Raw genomic sequence first — 19,468 nt, 5'->3', positions numbered from 1 at the left:
ATCGTTAACTAAATAAAAAAATAAAAAAAAGTTGGCCACCACACGAAATTCCAATTTTCAGCTTGGCAATGAACGATATCACGCGATGCGAGCTCTCACCAAACAGCAGATCACGCGTTATCGCGTGGACGTCGTTAACTAAATAAAAAAAAAATTGGCCACCACACGAAATTCCAATTTTCAGCTTGGCAATGAAAGTGTTAAACATGGCATGGATAGACTACAAGAAAGCATTCGATTCCCTCCCACACTCATGGGTCCTAAAATCACTAAAACTATTTGGAATTAGCAGAAACATATGTTCGTTTCTGGCTGCTGCTATGAAATCATGGAAAACAACTTTAATAGTGAATAATGAACAATTTGGAGATATCAGCATTAAACGTGGAATTTTCCAAGGTGATTCCTTGTCACCTTTTCTCTTCAACATTTCCTTGATACCTTTGTCTATGATTCTGAAGAAAACAAAACTTGGATATGAAATTCCTAAATGTAATATTAAAATTTCCCATCTGTTGTATATGGATGACGTGAAGTTATATGGAAAATCGGCTCAGCAAATAGATTCTTTATCGAACACAGTTCGTATTTTCAGTCAGGACATCAAAATGGAATTTGGTTTAGATAAATGCGCAATTTTATCTATTAAACGAGGAAAAATTAATGACACTAGCAGTTTAATTTTGATCAAGAGAAATATATAAAAGCAATTTCAGCTGACGAACACTATAAATACCTTAGAAGCCAATGATATTCTCTACTCGAAAGTTAAACAACAGGCAGCATCAAAATGCATCAAAAGAGTTAGAAATATTCTGAAAACAAAACTAAATGGATTAAGCGCAATTAGAGCAATGAATTCTTGGGCTATACCAGTGATCCGATACACAGCTGGCATAATAGACTGGATAAAAGAAGACCTGGACAAACTGGACTGCAAAACTAGAAAACTAATGATTATGCATCATGCATTACATCCACGAAGCGATGTTGACCGGTTGTACCTACCGAGGAGAATAGGTGTACGGGGTCTGCTGCAAGTGAGACAAACTGTGGAAGAAGAAGAAATTAGTTTAAGAAGTTACATCGACAATAGCTCTGAGCCAATGCTTCAAGCAATTACACAAGAGGGCCTTCTAAAAGCAACATCTAAAAGCAACAAAAAACATCCGATTACAAAAAGGAACAACAAAATAACCGATATGTGGGCTGGAAAAATAAACCCTTGCATGGCCAATTTCTTCGGGATACTGATGAAAAAATTGACGTGAACAAGACGTGGGAATAGCTACAATACAGATACATTAAAAAGAAACAGAAAGATTTATTCTAGCAGCTCAAGAACAGGCATTACAAACCAATGCAATCAAAGCAAAAATTTTGTTTTGAACATTAATAATAATAACAGCAAATGCAGATTATGCGATCAGAAGGATTAGACTGTAGAACATCTAATCAGTGCCTGCAGCAAGATAGCTCAAACTGACTATAAATACCTCCATGATCAAGTAGCCAAAATAATTCATTGGCATATATACAAAAAATATGCCGTTCCTACTTCTGATAACTGGTGGCAACATAAAATAGAGACTGTATTGGAAAACGAAACAGCAAAGATTCATTGGGACTTTCGAATACAAACTCATCGGCATTTGGAACACAATAGACCTGACATCAAAATTATCGAACATCGACAGGTTTGGATTATTGATATCGCAGTACCCAGTGATAACGACATTAACAACAAAGAACTGGAAAAAATTACTAAATATCGAGATCTGGCAATTGAAGTTGGCCGACTGTGGCTTGAACACACCAAAGTCATCCCAATAGTTATCAGTGCACTTGGTGCAACTTCAAAGAAGCTATCCAACTATTTACAGCAATTAAACATCAATGAAGTGACTCCATATGACCTACAAAAAACAGCATTACTTGGAACAGTCCATATTTTACGACGCTACCTGACGGACTATTCTTAGATTCTTGGGTGGTATCTGAATTGTTCTGTTTCACCAGTCAAATTTTTGTTTATATGATAACTTGTTTTGTCTGTGAATCAATTATGTGAATAAATAATAATAATAATAGCAGCAGCAACAACAACAACAACAACAACTTGGGAACACTCTTTCTCTCACAAGAACCCAGAATTGCGGACCGTTCTCCACATTCTCCACACTATGTTCTCGTCCAATGGATTTCCTCTCCTGACGCATAGTTGATAATTAACAAACTAGTTCTTTTGCTGCTCTTCGATTGTTTATCTCTTTTAAATATCACGCGGAAGAAGATTATAGGATTAGTGATGTACGCATTTGTGAATAGTGTGTATTCTATGGCTGGTTGGTCCCAGAAACTCCAAGTTCTAGAAAGAAGAAAAACTTATGTCACTACCTAATAAAATCAGCGCATTCACCTTTAGTCGAAAAGTATCCCTCCTTGAGTCCAACGTAGGATTAGAACTGCGGTTTTTTCAGTCAAAGGGCACAATGTTCTTCCACGTGCTCTATAAAGGCGTTTTACAACTAGCTCCCGGATCCACGATGGCGATCCAACGATCTCCGTCTTTCATTGAGTAACAACACCCTTCCCGTTTCTGTAAGAATTAAATTCGCGCTCAGATTTTTGAGAGTGAAAATAATTTTAAAGAAATTAAAATGCTCACATCGTAAATTTCTGATGCAAACTGTTTGTGGACCTTTAGAAGAAGTACCTGTTGAGTAATTCTGACAAATCTATGATAAGGAAAATCAGGGCTATTCATGCTTTTATCGTATTATAATAAGGGAGCTGGAAAAGGATTCGGCACAGCCTCATCTTAGTGCTGATGAAAAGAATGAGAGTGAAATTAACTACTGCAGTTCACTTTTTTTAATTATGGATTAAAAAGTTCCTTTAACTAGTTTTTTTTTTTAATGGAACTTTGTATTTTAATGGAACTTTTGTTGTTGATTATTCAATTTTTTCTATTTCGTTTGTGAAATGCATAACTCTAGTTGAAATCTAACTCATTTAATTGGTGGTAGATACTTTTCCTCAGCAGGTGTGCAGCCACTATCCAATTTGTTGAAGGTGTAAGGACCTGAAAGAGTTTCATGTTTGGTCTCTAGAGAAGAGTTAATGGATTTTTAACCCTTATCCCATTCATTATACCTGCAGACTACTATTCATATTCGCTTCCGAAATAATACTTCTTCAACTATGTTCGTCTTATGATCATTGGTGCTTCTTGTAAATTTGAAACAATCCGGCTGTTTTTTTTTTGGGGGGGGGGACTCACTTCGTTTATATTAAGTGTCTCTACATATATCTACATCTAGATTTCTAGCATCATACTACTTTGTATCAACTTCATACTATGGCGGATAGCAGACAAAATTTCTTTTGTTAAAGAAAGGAGTTCCTTCTTTGAAAATCATTTCTGATGTAATATTCTAAATAAATCATATGTAAATAGCATGAATTAACTATTCCGGTGACGTTTTAGCGGCTGATGTAAAAAGTTCATAAGTAAAACATACGACTAAACTTTAATTGTATATTTTACTTATGAAAAAATAATAATATAATTTACGTATGAAACTCGGGTTTTTCGTCCCGTAAACTCAAAAAAACCTACCGTAGAACCCTAAGAGGATGTCTTGATTTTAATTTTAGACATTATTTAGATGTAATTTTAGACATTATTTAGAAATAATGTCTAAACCCTAAGACATCCTCTTAGGGTTTAGGTTGTTTGCCCGTCTCTTCCGTTTATAATTAGTGATGATCATGGGCTATGCTCACTGAGTCTCTAAAAGCTAGATAGAGTTAAAAGGCTTCGCCTATGACGGAATAAAACGCTAACGGATAATTATTTTTACGGCTATTTCGCCTGCTTTCGTAAATAGCCGTAAAAATAATAGTTTTAAGAGGAGTAACATGGGAATTTCCCCAGAAATAATACCTATAGTTGATTATTATTATTTTATTATTACTTAACTTATGAATTTAGAAGTCGTTTATATTGAAAATAAATGTACTGAGTAATATAATAATCATACGCAAATAATTATCGCAATATATACTTAATGTTGCAGCACATCGATATGTCAGAAGTGTCAGAAGTATTTTATGTATTCCTTTATCGCAATAATAAGGTACGATAAACATCATCCTGTTTTCGACTGTTATAAAAAGGATAGTTCACACTTTAGACTATTTAGAAAATCCTTTTAATAATTTCAAAAAGAAGAGGGAAATATATTTTTATTGACTTTGCGGGATGAATAAATCATAGAGAATGAAGCACACTGCTTCATACTTTGAAGTCCTTTCCCTAAATCATATGCTGACGGCTTCTTCGCCTCTGCTGACATCACATCATGGAAAGTTCCCAGATTTACGTATGGCCAACTTTCATGTTTCTCAAGTGCGTCATCAAGTTCATTATAAAGTAAAACTGCAGTTATTTGGCAAACGGAACATTCAAAACGCTGCATGCAGTGATCATAAAGTTGAGATATATAGTACACATAATCCACGATTTATACGTGAATCGAATTGCACGATTTCGGTACAACGGTCGATAAATGCTACAAATTTTCGTTTTATACGGTACGATTTCGGTTTAATACGGTTTATAAATAACCAAGAAATAGTTGCTGTATTAAAAAGCTATGCGGGCCCATTGGTAACGTCATGATATTTAGATGTAATAATTAAGCTGTAAAATATTATATTCTGTAGAATGTGAATTTAAAAATGATCTATTATTATAAGCATATAACCGGTCCACTAGCTGATGTCAGTACTACTGTATTATTTATTAACGTAAATTAATTGAAAATAATATAAAGTGGCAATTGCTCAAACATCGCTATGCAGTATATATTGTACTGTATCTTTAATTAATCATCCATCTATTCGTCGGACATCAGATGTAATATGGTCACTCAGATGTTCACTGATATGCCACACCAGTCCTCGTCAGGTGGTCCTATTCTATGCTTTTCTGGAAGCTTCAACTCTCTGAAGATCAGTCACACACACCATCCATTCATTTCATTGACGGACTAGTCCCTTCCTCGTTTTAAGGGAACTTTACCTTCTATTACTGTTTTGATTTCATTTACACTGTATTTTTGCAGAACCAATTTGACGTGTAAATCGAAAGTTAGGTATACGAGCTATTCTTCTGTTTTGCTTTTAGGTCTTCGACCTTTTGCGGCAATGTTCATTGCAATCTAACTTTACAGTTTCTTTGGTCTTCTATTTTTCTTTCATTCTAGTTATTCTATCGTTTTGCATTCTGTTACGTGTTTTTGTTATTCATATTTTTCTGTTTTCTATCTATTCCTTTTTTTTTTTGTTTTATGTTTTTTAAAGTTATAAACCTGTAGTAGCAGCACAGTCAGTAAAGGTTATTTTATTATTAATTTATTTTTAGAAATTCGTTGTAAGGCACATATATGTCTATCTTTTAATTTCTCTTACCCCCCCCCCGCCTCACATTTCATGGATTTTCATTTCTTCAGTAGTATTTAAATGTTTAATTTAACCTATATGAACTTGGTTTAGATGGAAAGTTAAGTCTTATGCTTTGATATCTACTTGTCTTAGTTACACTATTTAAATTTTTATGGCCTTGTTTTACTTACGTAATTATTCTTGTATTTCACTTTTGTTTAGGTTTGCCATCCTTTAAACTTGAAAAGTCCGGATATTTTTTTCGAAAACTATCTAAAATAATACAAATAAAATCACATTTATTTATAATTAAAATAATTACATATGAACAACATAAATAGTTCAAATAATCACAGCACGCTTAGAAATTATAATTGAAATTGAAATTACTAGTTATATTGTTGAATTACTTAGTAATTCAACTATAGAGTGTCCCAAAATTCACGCAAGATTTAAATTTAGCGCCATTTGTGCGGTAAAGTGTTGCCAACGAGAAAAAAAAAGACAGCGTGACAGCTGACAGTTCAGGGTTATTAAAAATGGAGCGCTACACGAAAGAACAACTCATTTTCATTGTTGAGCTAACAACAACAAGTTGATGCTTATTTTTCGAACAAAATCATCTTCAGCGATGAGGCTTATTTTCATCTTGATGGCTTCGTTAATCGACAAAATTGTCGCATTTGGGGTTCAGAAAATCCACGAGTGATTGTTGAGAAGCAAATACTTCCACAACGTGTCACTGTTTGGTGCAGATTTTGGGCTGGAGGCATCATCGGTCCATTCTTCTTCGAAAATGCGGCTGGTAAGGCAATAACAGTTAATGGTGCTCGCTATCGCGACATGATAATCCAGTTTTTTGTACCTAAATTGCAAGATATGGATGTGGACGACATGTGGTTTCAACAAAACGGTGCCACATGCCATACAGCTCGAGAAACAATTCAATTACTGCATGAGTCATTTCCTGGTCGTGTAATTTCCCGCTTTGGTGATCAGAATTGGCCGCCCAGATCATGTTACTTAATGCCGTTGGACTTTTTTCTTTGGAGGTTTTTTGAAGTCTAAGGTTTATGCCAACAAGCCCACGACCACCCACGCCTTGAAGGAGGAAATTGAGCGCTGTATCAACGAAATTCAGCCACATTTATGCAAAAACGGTCATGGAAAATTTCGACAAAAGAGTGCGTATGTACCAGCAAAGCCGTGAAGGCCATTTACCCGATATGCTATTCCATGCATAACCCTATACTGTATACTTTATGAATCAATAAGAAATTACAATTTTTAATTAAAAACCTGTGTTTTCTATCAAAATTACTTCTTGCGTGAATTTTGGGACACCCTGTATATAACTAAATAATATGGAAAAGAAACCTAGTTTTACATTAATTTCATTTTTATATTTGTATTGTAAAGAACAGCATGAAAATGAACTGTTAATCCCTTAACATACAAAGACGTCTGTGACACGTCTTTCGTTTATTGCACCAAAACTGATTTTGAATTTTGGTTTCACATATAAATACAACCGAATACAAACGCTAGACAATCTTGTGCCTATTTCCTTTCAGCTAAGAAAAGTTGCCAACGGCGTGTATCGGCTATTTCGTTTGCTTTTGCACAAATTTAAATTCATCATTATTTGAAAAATAATGATGAATCTGATCCAGCAAATCACCCTCGCCCAAAAAATTGGCAGAAAAACGACAGCTTTCTGATTTTTAATTGGTACGTTAAGGGGGTTAACCACTGCAAGAAGCAGGAATGCACAGTAACACTATGGTAATATGTTTGCTCTCTCTCTCTCTCTCTGAGTGCCATGGATCTTACGTTGCCCCTTCAACTGTTTATTCTAAACAACGTAATAATAATAATAATCGTATGATGATACACGGCCGTGAGTCCCCCTTTTACGGGGAGGTACGGCACCATCTCAGTACCCCCGAATTTTATCCGGGCTCCGGAACCGGCATAGCTGAGAATCAGACCTATGGCTGGGTCAGTATTCTTGACTGTAATCCGTGTGTGTTCACTGGACCGGTTTGTCTGCTTGCGGAATGAAAAACCACAGATAAACTGGTGGGAAAAACTTTGCTGTCTACGCCCAAGACCGGCTAACTTGGCTATGGCTGAGGAAGATCCTTAAGCTCCTCACGTCGTCGACTGGAATCGAATCTAGGACACTCCTTCCCCAGGCATATGGTTGCGAAACACATAGTCACTAGGCTAACCGCAGACTCTAAACAGCGTATTTCAGTGGTCTCTACGCTACGCTGAGTAAAGAGGTTTAAGTTTCGTTATGCGCAGCACATCACGTTATATATTTCTCATACAAGCACCTAGTTAGCACCATGACACACTGTGATTTATTATTATTTTATATTATTATTTATTTTATTTAATTATAATATTATTATTTTATTTTAATTTCAAGCATGTGGACCGAGATAATTTTTTTTTTTTCCCATACGGGCCCTGAAGAAAACAAATCGATGACTGTATATAATACAACGGACTGTCGATATATATTTTAATTTTAGAAGAAAACGGGACATTTTATGTATGACGTAGGATGGGCGGTAACCCCCATTTTTGTTATGCCTTCTGAGTTGAAAAGAATTTTAAATTCACCATCGTTTCCATTCTTTTTTGTATTTCTACACGCATCTGATTGTTTTGTACTCAATCACAAGTGCTTTGGTAAAACAGTTGGACACAAATAAATGCTTCGCTTTTTAAATTATCTTCTGCATCTGCTAAACACTTTACTAACGCCGTCTACATCACGTTTACTACATTACATTATGAATTATTTTTCTATTTTAATTGTTATTATTTCGTTTATTAAAATAATGAACATCGAAGTGCTTAACGACCCATCTTAATTCCTTAAAAACGATTTTTTGATTATTAATCTCGCTTTTTTTTTTTTTGTTATTTGTTTTCAGAACTTATTGAGTGGGAACAGGGCCGATTCGAGAGTATCTGATGCCCCTAGGCAAAGAAAATTTAGGCGCCCCTATACATTCTCTCTCTCTATATATATATATATATTGTCATACTCACACAAACATAATCCCTGAAGTTTTAGTGCCCCTAGGCGACTGCTTAGGTTCGCCTAATGATAAAACAGACCCTGAGTGGGAAAGAAAAGCAGTTGCTACATAACTGTGCTCTTTGGACACACATTGATCTTTTCAATTTACTTTTAATCAAGATAGCTAATTCAATACAGGAATCGCAGTTATTATTATTATTATTATTTTTTTTTTTACCCATAGTTTGAGAAAAACTTCCAGGCAGGCCTTACTCCTTGTCCCTTCTCTTTGTTCAACCATTTGAGAAATTGTTCTCAAGTCCATGTAAACACCTCTCAACACCCATAAACGTCTATCATCTTTGTTTTATATGTACTAAGCTCTTCAGAAGACTTGCCTAATCTATTCTCATAACTAAAGTTTCGCAGTCCTAAAATCATTTTTGCTCCCAGCCTCTGTCTCCCACTCAAAAGTATCCGCATCTCCTCCAAACCCCGATAACCATATCTGAGCATGATGTTCAGATGTAGTCTGGTCAGTTCCTTATATAACTGAACTACCACTGACTTACCTATAGCTGTTTTCCTTTTCAGTATTGCAACAATCCTCTGAGCTATACGAAAATTTGTATCATTTGTATGAAAATGTTATTCTGCAGATAAAAAAAATTGTCAATTTCTTCTTAAATATAAATTCAATTAAATTTAATAATTTTAATATACTATTACAGTTTCATTAATGCGACTTTAAATCAACAGCTTACTCCCCCCCATACCCCCATTCTTTAACCACAAGCATAATCCGATTTCGTCGTCGTCTCAGTATTATCTTTCTCAGAACCACAACATCGCCAGTTTGAAGATTTCATATTGAAAGAAAAATATTTCTTTAAACACAATGACTTTTCTCTTCTTAGTATCCAAAAATATTAATCCGCTCTCTCTCTCCCCTTTGTACTTTTTTTTCTTTTTTCAGTTCTCATTCTTTTAATTTTATTTTTCGATCTCAAATGGACTGCATTTCCACAGGAAGTGATGAAAATAAAATTTCACGTGACTTTCATCCCTCCCTCCCACATTATGATTTCTTCGAGAAGAGAGAATGGGTGGTGAGTTTATATCTTGTTAAAAAAAAAAAATCTGGTGTTCCTCAATGTTTTAATTTATTATGGGGTTAATCAGTACGCTAATACGTTGAAAATATAACGCATTTTGCATACTTCATGTTTTGCTGTTATTTTGTATGAATATTTCTTAGTTGCTTTTAACCACTCTATAACGCCACAAGTGTGCATCGGCGCATCCTAGTCTAGGGTCATTTTGCTCTTACAACACGCTCAATAGGATGGGGTGGGGGGATCGCCTTGGAATTTTTATTCGGTTGAATCTCTATAATATATTTAATTTGTACGGAAAAGACATCAAAAAGAACAACTGTTGGCTATTAGTGTGAACAGAAACCACTCCAAGAAAGAATATGTAAACCTGATTTTAGAATAATATGAACTTATTGAAAAGGAATTTCATACTTGCCTGTGTATTCAAGTGGCAGAATTACAACATCATCATCATCATCATCATCATGCGTATCAAGGATTTAGGCCTACCATGGCCTGTTCCGGCCTTAGAAGTCATCGTTTAAGAGGACGTCCTGGTTTTCTTTTTCCTAATGCCTTGTACTTTAAGGCTTGTTTTGGTAATCTTTCTGTTTTCATTCTTTGAACGTGTTCCATCCATTTATGTTTATATTTTTTAATTTTTTCTGTTATTGGTTCTTGGTTTAATTCTTTCATAATATCTTCATTTCTTTTGTGATCAAATAGGGTATACTTTGCAGTTTTTCTCATAAACTTCATTTCTGCTGTTGTTAATCTTTGTTTGTCTTTTTGTTTTATTGTCCAGATTTCGCTTCCATACATTAAGACTGGTAGGGCTAATGTATTGTATACTTTTAGTCTAGTTTGTTTTTGAACTAGGTTTGGTTTAAATATAGAGTTAATTACACCCTGTTATTTTTAAATATTTTGCAATTTTTACGTTTATATCTTTTTCATTTTCATATGTCGTACATCCTAGGTAGTTAAATGAATTCATCTGTTCTAAGATCTTGTTATCTATTACTATTTTAGTTCTTGCTGGATCTTGACCTTTAATGGCCATAGTTTTTGATTTTTCTGTTGATATTATCATACCATAATCTTTGGATATCTCATTTAGATCTAAAATAGCTTTCTGTAAGTTATCTTCAAAATTTGTAATTATTATTTGGTCGTCGGCAAAGAGGAGAGTGTTTAAGTTAACTTTAGGAGAAAGTTTAATTCCTTGATGTAAATTTTTATTCCATTTTATTATTATTTCCTTTAAGTAGATATTAAAAAGAGTTGTTGAGAGGGGACATCCCTGTCGGACCCCTTGGTTTATCTCTCTCGTATATGATAGCTCGTGATTTAACCTTATTTGTATTTGATTATTCTCATATATACTTGTGATAGCTTTTAGGATATTATTTGGTATTTGTCTTTCTTTTAATATGTTAAATAATATGCTTCTTTTAACTTTGTCAAATGCTTTTTCAAAGTCAATAAATGCAATGTGTTTCTAAATTATATTCTCTTCTTTTCTCTATTTAATTTTAGGCAAAAGGCCGGGTCTATACATGATCGTCCTTTTCTAAATCCATTCTATACTTCTAGAATAAAGTTTTCAGAATATTTCATTAGTTTGTTATTTAAGATTCTGCTATATATTTTGTAAAAGGAATTTAGTATACTGATACCTCTATAATTTTTAGGGTCATCTCTATTACCTTTTTTAAAGATAGGAATCACAATTGTTTTTTTCCATTCTATTGGGGGGATACTTGAGTAAATTTTATTTAAAAATAATAAGTCTTTCTTTGAATCTTGTTCCTGCCTATTTATATAGTTCTGAACCTAGCTTATCTTCTCCAGGTGATTTTCCGTTTCTTGTTTCTTTCAGGCTGATTTCTAATTCTTCTTTAGTTATTTCCTTTTCATTTTCGTTAATTGTTTGCCAGTTGTCTTTTTTAAAATATCTGTCTGTCCACAGTTCTGTGTAGTAATTTAGAAATTCTTCTAATTTCAATTCAGTGTTTAATTTTCTGTTTTCTTTGGTATCTGCATTTAAGTGTTTCACAATCTTATATACATTGGGTCTTATTTTATATAAATCATGTTCTAAATTAGAAACAAATTTATTCCATGATTCTCTATGTCTGTTTCTGACTTCTCTTTTAGCTATGGCTCTTATTCTTTTATATTCTATTTCATCTTCTAATCTTTTACTGCTTAACCATTTGTGATAGGCTTCTTTTTTCTTTTTGAATATTTCTTTGATTGAATCATCCCAGAATTACATCATGCAGGATATAAAGTGCAAAGAAGCTTTAACATAAAACGACACAATTGTGGAGAGAAACAAAGATAATCCAAACAGCATAAAATATTGAATCACAGCAAATTAAGAATTCATATATGCATATAATAATAATAAGATGAAAGAATAAAAATCAAAACAGAATAAATAAAATCATTTCCCTTGTTACTTTAGATGGATGCTCTTGTTTCCATTTGCCAATCCTGAATATGTAACTGAGAGGTGATGTGTCATTATATGTTATATTAGGGTAAAGAGATTTCTAGGGTTCACCTGCAGGAAAGAGAAATGATCATTTCGATGTTTGCCAGATGACTTTTTCAGTCCTACTGGATTTGATTGCGCGTTCGGAAATAAAAAGGAAATGTTGAGTCCATGTAATCTTTAGAAAAAGTTAACCCTAGTCCTTTAGCTTTCGCACTGTAGTTCTGCTCGTAATTCAATTTAGACTTCCGAAGTAAATACATAAATAAAAACGAAGGACGATCGATTTTGCATGATTGCTTGTGGAAGGGAAAGATTCCCACTGATTCCAACAGAGAGCTCGTAAATGGGATCTCAAAATAACTTTACTGCAAACCAGAGATTTTTTGTTAAGAGCCACGTTAAAGAATATATTAATTGCGCTATAGACTCAACCAGCAAACAGTACTTGTTTGCTGGTTGAGTCTATAGCGCAACCTTCTCTCTCCAACCAAGAGGCTGCGGATTCCACCATGGATAGTGGAATCCGCAGGGTGGAATGAGCATGGATGTTTGTAATGGGCTTAAGTGGGCGATGAATTTCATCGCGGTGGTTTCACACTGTAAAGGTCTGAAGTGGCATGAAAAATGTCATGTTTGGCCCATAGAATAAAGTTTCCAGACTATATAAAAATAAATAAAACAGCTTAGCCCATCCTGTTAGTATACTATCGATTTACAGCCAGTTCTGGTTGGGAATCACATAAAAAAAAATGCATTCGGGATTAGAAAACCCTAACACGCCCTCTAAAAAGCTTTTACACTGTGATACAGAAAAATTTAAGTAAAACTGTTCTTACACTCAGCAGTTCAATAAAGAAATCCAGTCTAGCATAGTCCCAAGTTTACTGTACATAGTAAAATTCTTCATTCCTCACCGATTTACTTCTAATTCCTACCCATTCTGGAGATGAGCATTCTATCGCCTACAGTAAAAACTAAATAAAATATAAATAATAATAATCGAACGTCTTTTTTATGAATTTTTTTAAATCAGTATCTTTTTTTAAAATAAAATGTTTATAAACTGAAGCTTTGTTTTCTACCTTTATGTGTGTGTATACACACGCGCGCACACACACACACACACATGTATAAACATCTAATGATTTTTCGTTCACTAAAGGAAGTAGGTGGCACTCTTTTAGCTGTAACCTTTTGAAAATCTGTAAGAAGCCGATTCCACCATCACTGAATACATTCCAGTAAGTACTAGACTGAAGGCGATGTTTCTAATTCAAACTAGTATTTATTTATGCGCATTTTGGTTTTCTGTGATCGATATTTTGCCGAACTATAGGATTAAAATACTCAATTTACTTCAACCGATTAGGAATTTGACTAAGGAAAAAAAAATCTTCTATTGGTGACTAGAATTGAAACTACAATGGTCTTTCATGACATTCTGCAGAATGTCATGAAAGAAATCACAAGCCTCCACGTAAAAAAAAAAAAAAAAAAAGCTCCGATTTGCTTCCTGGAAGCCCGGGTGGTGGTTTATGCCTTTCGTCGTTTTCCAACCTTACTTGACTTTTGCGGGCAAGTAAGGTGGTAAAAATGGATGAACTATCCTGTAAAAATCTCTCACCAGAACACTTTGTGGGCAAGTACTCTTGCCCACAAAGTGTTGTGGTGAGATTTTTACAGGATAGTTCATCATTGCTTCCCCCCCCCCCCCAACAAATCCGGGATCGGGACAGGTATATAGCTGACGAATGACACCAATGGCTGGGACGTATTCATGACCGTAATCTATGTGTGTTCAGGGAACAGGTTTGCCTGTTCTGAGGAAAGGCTTTCTAGAAGTTAAATTCCATTCACATCATTTCAACATGAGCAGCTGATCCTCTAAAGTAAATTTAGCTAGGTTGTTTCTAATAGTTAGTTCAATGTACATGAATAATAGACTAGTGGGTAGCTCATTATGAAGTCGGAAACTCTTAACGTTACCATGGCTATATGCGCATGAGCTATTTGAATTTGTATACTATACTGGCATTAATAAATAGTTACATTATGCAGTATCATCACTTACCTGTCTACTATATAGCTATCACTTCCTGTGAGTAACAAACAACAACAGCCTTCGTTCAGAAACTATTTATTTACACACAAAAAAACAGGAAAGACTTGAATAATGAAAGTATATGCTGATTATTCTAGACATAATGACACGAGGGGGGGGATTAATATACCATCTTCTTAATCTCGATAGTAAACAAGACGAACAGTTGATGATCTGAGCATGCGACTGCCTTGAAAGAATCTGAAATCAAGAATTACCGGATGCTCTGGCACTGCAAGCTTGCGAGGGTAGGCGTCCTGTTTTTGAATAATTGTAATCCACTTCTGAACTGGCTCACGAATATGTTCGAATTTGAATCTGTCTTCTGTTTTAGTTTCACCCAGGATCGAAGAATTAATCTGGATCCGGAAGTCAGAAATGGGTTTTGTAAAGGTAAAGTAAATTTCTCTTGAGACTTCCGGTTCCTCTAGAGTCCGCATCGGAAGGCGAGCTTCGTGCACAATACCCGATTTTGACCAGTCATCAAAGGTTGACCAGATTGGAGGGCCATTTACCAAACGGATTGTTATGCTGGAAATCTTAAATAAAGAATTTTCGGGATCATGTCCAACGTACCTAGACATGCTACTCACCGTTAAAATGTCGCAAGATATACTAATGTTAACGTTATACTTCACAGTAAATAATTTTAAAAAGTGGCTGGAAAACGACAGTAAATCTCCCAAGTTTCATAGCTGACCTTGTCCTTGAAGCCTCTAGGCATCAAGGACGGGGTGTATCTGAGTGGTCAGTTCTATACAGCTCTATCCAATTAGGACATTTCGAGTTGGACCTTTGTCACAGTAACTACTGTTGATAGCGATGTAAACCCTAAAACTGCACTGACCATGAAAGTAAAAACAAACACGTAATTTCCCTTGACCGTTCATTGGGTTAAACAAAGTTTAGTAAATAAGCAAAAACCCATTTAGTAGTCAAAATTATTTTTTTAAAAAAATGACACATTCTTTTAGAAAGCAAATCTGATAATAAAAACTAAACAGTGTCAAACCTGAATATTGAATTTAAACATATCTGTGAAGAAAGTTGCATTTTTCTGATTGTTTAGGTTTCGAAATATTTGGGCTGGTCAAGAAAATAAGAATTAATCCTCAAGAAAATAACTAAGACAATCTTCATAAATAAAAAATATAAGTTAACGACCTTAGATATGGCTCATACTGTGAGTGCTGATGACTATTTCATACTAATAGTTACTATAGTTCAACAACAATAACAGAACGGTTATAAACAAGATTAGTTACTACAGCTCAAGAACAACAAAACAATTATAAAGAAAACAAAATCATTACACTTCAGCAAATTGAACAGAACTCCTTACAATGGGAACGACCCAAGCAGAAGTGTAGTCCTGGGAGAGAGAGAGAGAGAGAGAGAGCGGGGAAGGGGGGGGGAGAGACGCCCTGTGTGCCAAAATTAGACACAAACACACCTTACTGACTTCCTTACAGTATAACATGATATACAGTTTTTGAAACCATAAACGAGCAGTATGAAATGGTTATGAAGTCAGCACTGACAGTATGAGCCATGTCTAAAGTCGTTAACTTATATTTCGTATTTATGAAGATTGCCTTAGAAAAGACCAAAAAATTCAATAAAAAGAAAAAAAAATGAAGATATGGGAAGATACAATCAAAGAAATAATTACAATGAAAAAAAGAAGCATATCATTTAACTACCTAGGATGTATGATTACATATGAAAATGAAAAATATATAAACCTAAAAATTGCGAAATATTTAAGCGATTAGAATATAAAAGAATAAGAATCACAGCTAAAAGAGAAGTCAGAAAAAGAAATAGAGAATCATGGAACAAATATAAATTTATATAAAATAAGATCCAATATATATAAGATTTTGAAACATTTAAGTACAGATACTAAAGAAAACGTAAAATTAAACACCGAATTGAAATTAGAAGAATTTCTATACAGATTTGTGGACAGGTAAATATTTTAAAAAAGATAACTGGCAGAGATTTAATGAAAATGGAAAGGAAATAACTAAAGAAGAAGAAGAAGAATTAGAAATCAGCCTGAAAGAAACAAGAAATGGAAAATCGCCCGGAGAAGATAAATTAGGTTTAGAATTATATAAATATGCAGAAATAAGGTACAAAGAAAGACTCCTATTATTTTTAAATAAAATCTATTCAACAAGTAATCCACCAATAGGATGGAAAAAAAAAAGCAATTGCGATCCCTATCTTTAAAAAAGGTAGTAGAGATTACCCTAAAATTATAGACGAATAACTATTTAAAATTCCTGTTACAAAATATATAGCAGAATTTTAAATAACAAGGTAATAAAATATTCTGAAAACTTTATTTTAGAAGTACAGAATGGATTTAGAAAAGGACAATCATGTATAGACTCGGCCTTTTGCCTAAAATTAATAATAGAGAAAAGAAGAGAATACAATTTAGAAACATATATTACATTTATTGACTTTGAAAAAGCATTTGTCAAAATTAAAAGAAGAATTTTATTTAATATATTAAAAGAAATACAAATACCAAATAATATTCTAAAATATATCATAAGTATATATGAAAAAAATCAAATACAAATAAAATTAAATTATGAACTCTCATGTACGAGAGAGAAATAAACCAAGCAGTCCTACAGGGATGCCCCCTTTCAGCAATTCTTTTTAATATTTATCTAAATGAAATAATAATAAGATGGAATAAAAATTCCCATCTAGGTATTAAACTTTCTCCTACTGTGAACTTAAACACTCTCCTTTTTGCTGATGACCAAATAATAATCACAAATTCTGAAGATAACTTACAGAAAGATATTTTAAATTTAAATGAGACAATCAAAGATTATGGAATGATAATATCAAAGGAAAAATCAAAATCGATGGCCTTTAAAGGACAAGATTCAATAAGGACTAAAAGAGTAATAAATAACAAGATTTTAGAACAGGTGAATTCATTTAACTACCTAGGATGTATGATTACATATGAAAATGAAAATATATAAACCTAAAAATTGCGAAATATTTAAAAATAACAGGTGTAATTAACTTTATATTACAACCTAACCTAGTTCAAAAACAGACCAGACTAAAAGTATACAATACGTTAGCTCTACCTGTCCTATTGTATGTAAGTGAAAGCTGTACAATAAAACAAAAAGACAGAGATTAATAACAGCTGAAATGAGACTTTTGAGAAAAATTGCACAGTATACTCTATTCTATCACAAAAGAAATTCTTCTTCTTATTTGACACCTCCAGGGAGTCAAAAGGCTCATCGAGAGAGGGCATCTATTCTACAACTCCGTCTCCAACATCCAATCACCAACTGACCGCAACTACGCTAACGCCATCTACCGCCGACCACCACTGGTATTTCCACAGACAATCACAAACGTCCATGCCCACGGCGGGATTCGAACCCGCAGTCTTTTGGATGGAGAGTGGATATGCTATCCACTCGGCCAACCAGGCCGGTTTATGAAAGAATTAAACCAGGAATCAGTAACAGAAAAAATTTAAAAAATATAAACATAAATGGATGGAACACGTTGAAAGAATGAAAATAGAAAGATTACCAAAACAAGCATTAAATTACAAATCACTAGAGATAGATGGATGGATGGTGTGGGGGGGGGCAGGGGAGGCTCGTGTATAGGCACTGCGGAACTGCAGCACCCTCAATTTTTCTCGATATATAAATATATTTATTAATTTATTTATATTTTCTTGTAATATTTAATTTTATCATCAACAATCGTATTCTCTTATTCTTATTTTAAAAGAATAAGAATAAGAGAAAAAATCCATCTTGTAGCACTTAGGAGGGCAGGGCGCTAGCAGCACTGTGTTTACCACAGTGTCATATTGCTACGCGCGCAAGCATATGCACGGCATAGTGAGATGCCAGCTATTAGCGTAATGCTGCACTGTCCCTCGCGCAGTTCCACTGTTGTGTTTATGCAGTTTGCGCCAGTAGTAGAGTGTTCGTAGTGCTTATCGTGTTTACTCCGTCTCTTTAAATATTTGGACATTACAATTAAAGGATTTAACTGTAATGTCCAAAAATTGTAAATCCATTCCTTTAATTACAATTAAAGGAATGGATTTTATTTTTGAGTAATTTTGAATTATACTAAACTGTATAATTTTATCGATAATAAACGATTTTTTTTTCATGTTTAATTTTTATTTTTTATTTTTACCATAATTTTGATATTTTATCCAAACACGTATACACTGTACTTACAGTACAGTGCATACGTGTATATACATGTGTATGTATATTTCGAAAGTTGCAGCATCCCCACGATTTCAAGCCACGAGTTGCCACTGGTGGGGAGTGACTGATCTTCAGAGAGTTGAAACCCCCAGAAAAGCATACAACAGGACTACATGCCGGGGTCTAGTGTGGCACATCACCGAGCATCGGAGTGACCACACGGCATCTGTGAATATCCAGTGAACATATGAATATGACAGGACGTTATCTTAATGTGCGTCTACAGGTACTTGGCGCTCAAGCTACACTTCTGCTTATGTGCTCCTGTTAAGTAAGAAGCGTAGTTTTCTAAAATATAATACTTTTATTACATTCCAAAATAAAATAGACAGTTTAATCATCATCATCAGCTTGAATATCTAGTTACAGAGACCAAACTATCATACATTTGTTGTATAATGAAACCTGTGGAGCATTCATGACTAAACATACACAGGTAACCACAGTTATAAGATTTTTTTTAATAAGTAAATATTTCGTCCTAAGTAATAGAACATCTTCAGTACAATTAATTCAAACAGTACTAGGAATCACATACAGTTATGGCGCATGCTTACAATGGAATCCCTTTGTAATTACGTCATTACGGTTCAGATTGGGTCTGTGACATAGGGCTTCAGCACTTTCTTTATATAAACGTTCATGTTTATTTAAAGATGTATGTAGTAGTTTGGTCTTTTTCCAATGGATCCTATGGTTTGGGTTTTCATTTCCGTGTTGTGCGAGACCAGATATCTGTGGTTTGATAAGACGAATATTGTCTTGATGTTCCGAAATGCGTTTGCTAATGGATCTACTTGTCTTTCCATAGTAGGACAATTTAGAGGAACATGGGGCCTCGTACACGCCAGATAGCATTAGAGGTGAAAGTTTGTCTTTAGGTGGTGGTGCCGCACAGATGATAATTTATGCACAAATCCACTTTTTTTTTTTTTTTTTGGAGAGAGCAAGTGAAATGTCTTGTATTTTAGATAATTT

General features: G+C 34.2%; 1 protein-coding gene across 1 annotated transcript; it reads right to left on the bottom strand.

Moving 5' to 3' along the window:
• Positions 1 to 14,332: 14,332 nt before the first annotated feature.
• LOC150107204 (retinal rod rhodopsin-sensitive cGMP 3',5'-cyclic phosphodiesterase subunit delta-like) lies at positions 14,333 to 14,779 on the bottom strand. Its single transcript, XM_090391686.1, has one exon. It carries the CDS (start codon positions 14,777 to 14,779, stop codon positions 14,333 to 14,335), a length of 447 nt encoding a protein of 148 aa, XP_090247812.1.
• Between the last annotated feature and the right edge of the window lie 4,689 nt (positions 14,780 to 19,468).

Source organism: Typopeltis vanoorti, chromosome 4 (assembly GCF_054136105.1).
Source record: "Typopeltis vanoorti isolate ZY-2024b chromosome 4, IOZ_Tvanoo_1.0, whole genome shotgun sequence".
NCBI classification, from domain to species: domain Eukaryota; kingdom Metazoa; phylum Arthropoda; class Arachnida; order Uropygi; family Thelyphonidae; genus Typopeltis; species Typopeltis vanoorti.
Note: the sequence above shows the minus strand (reverse complement) of the source record. Positions and strands in the feature narration are given on the sequence as shown.

Bases quoted from the DNA above. Each gene is read 5' to 3' on its own strand.
- LOC150107204 (XM_090391686.1), bottom strand. From the start codon at position 14,779: ATGTCTAGGTACGTTGGACATGATCCCGAAAATTCTTTATTTAAGATT.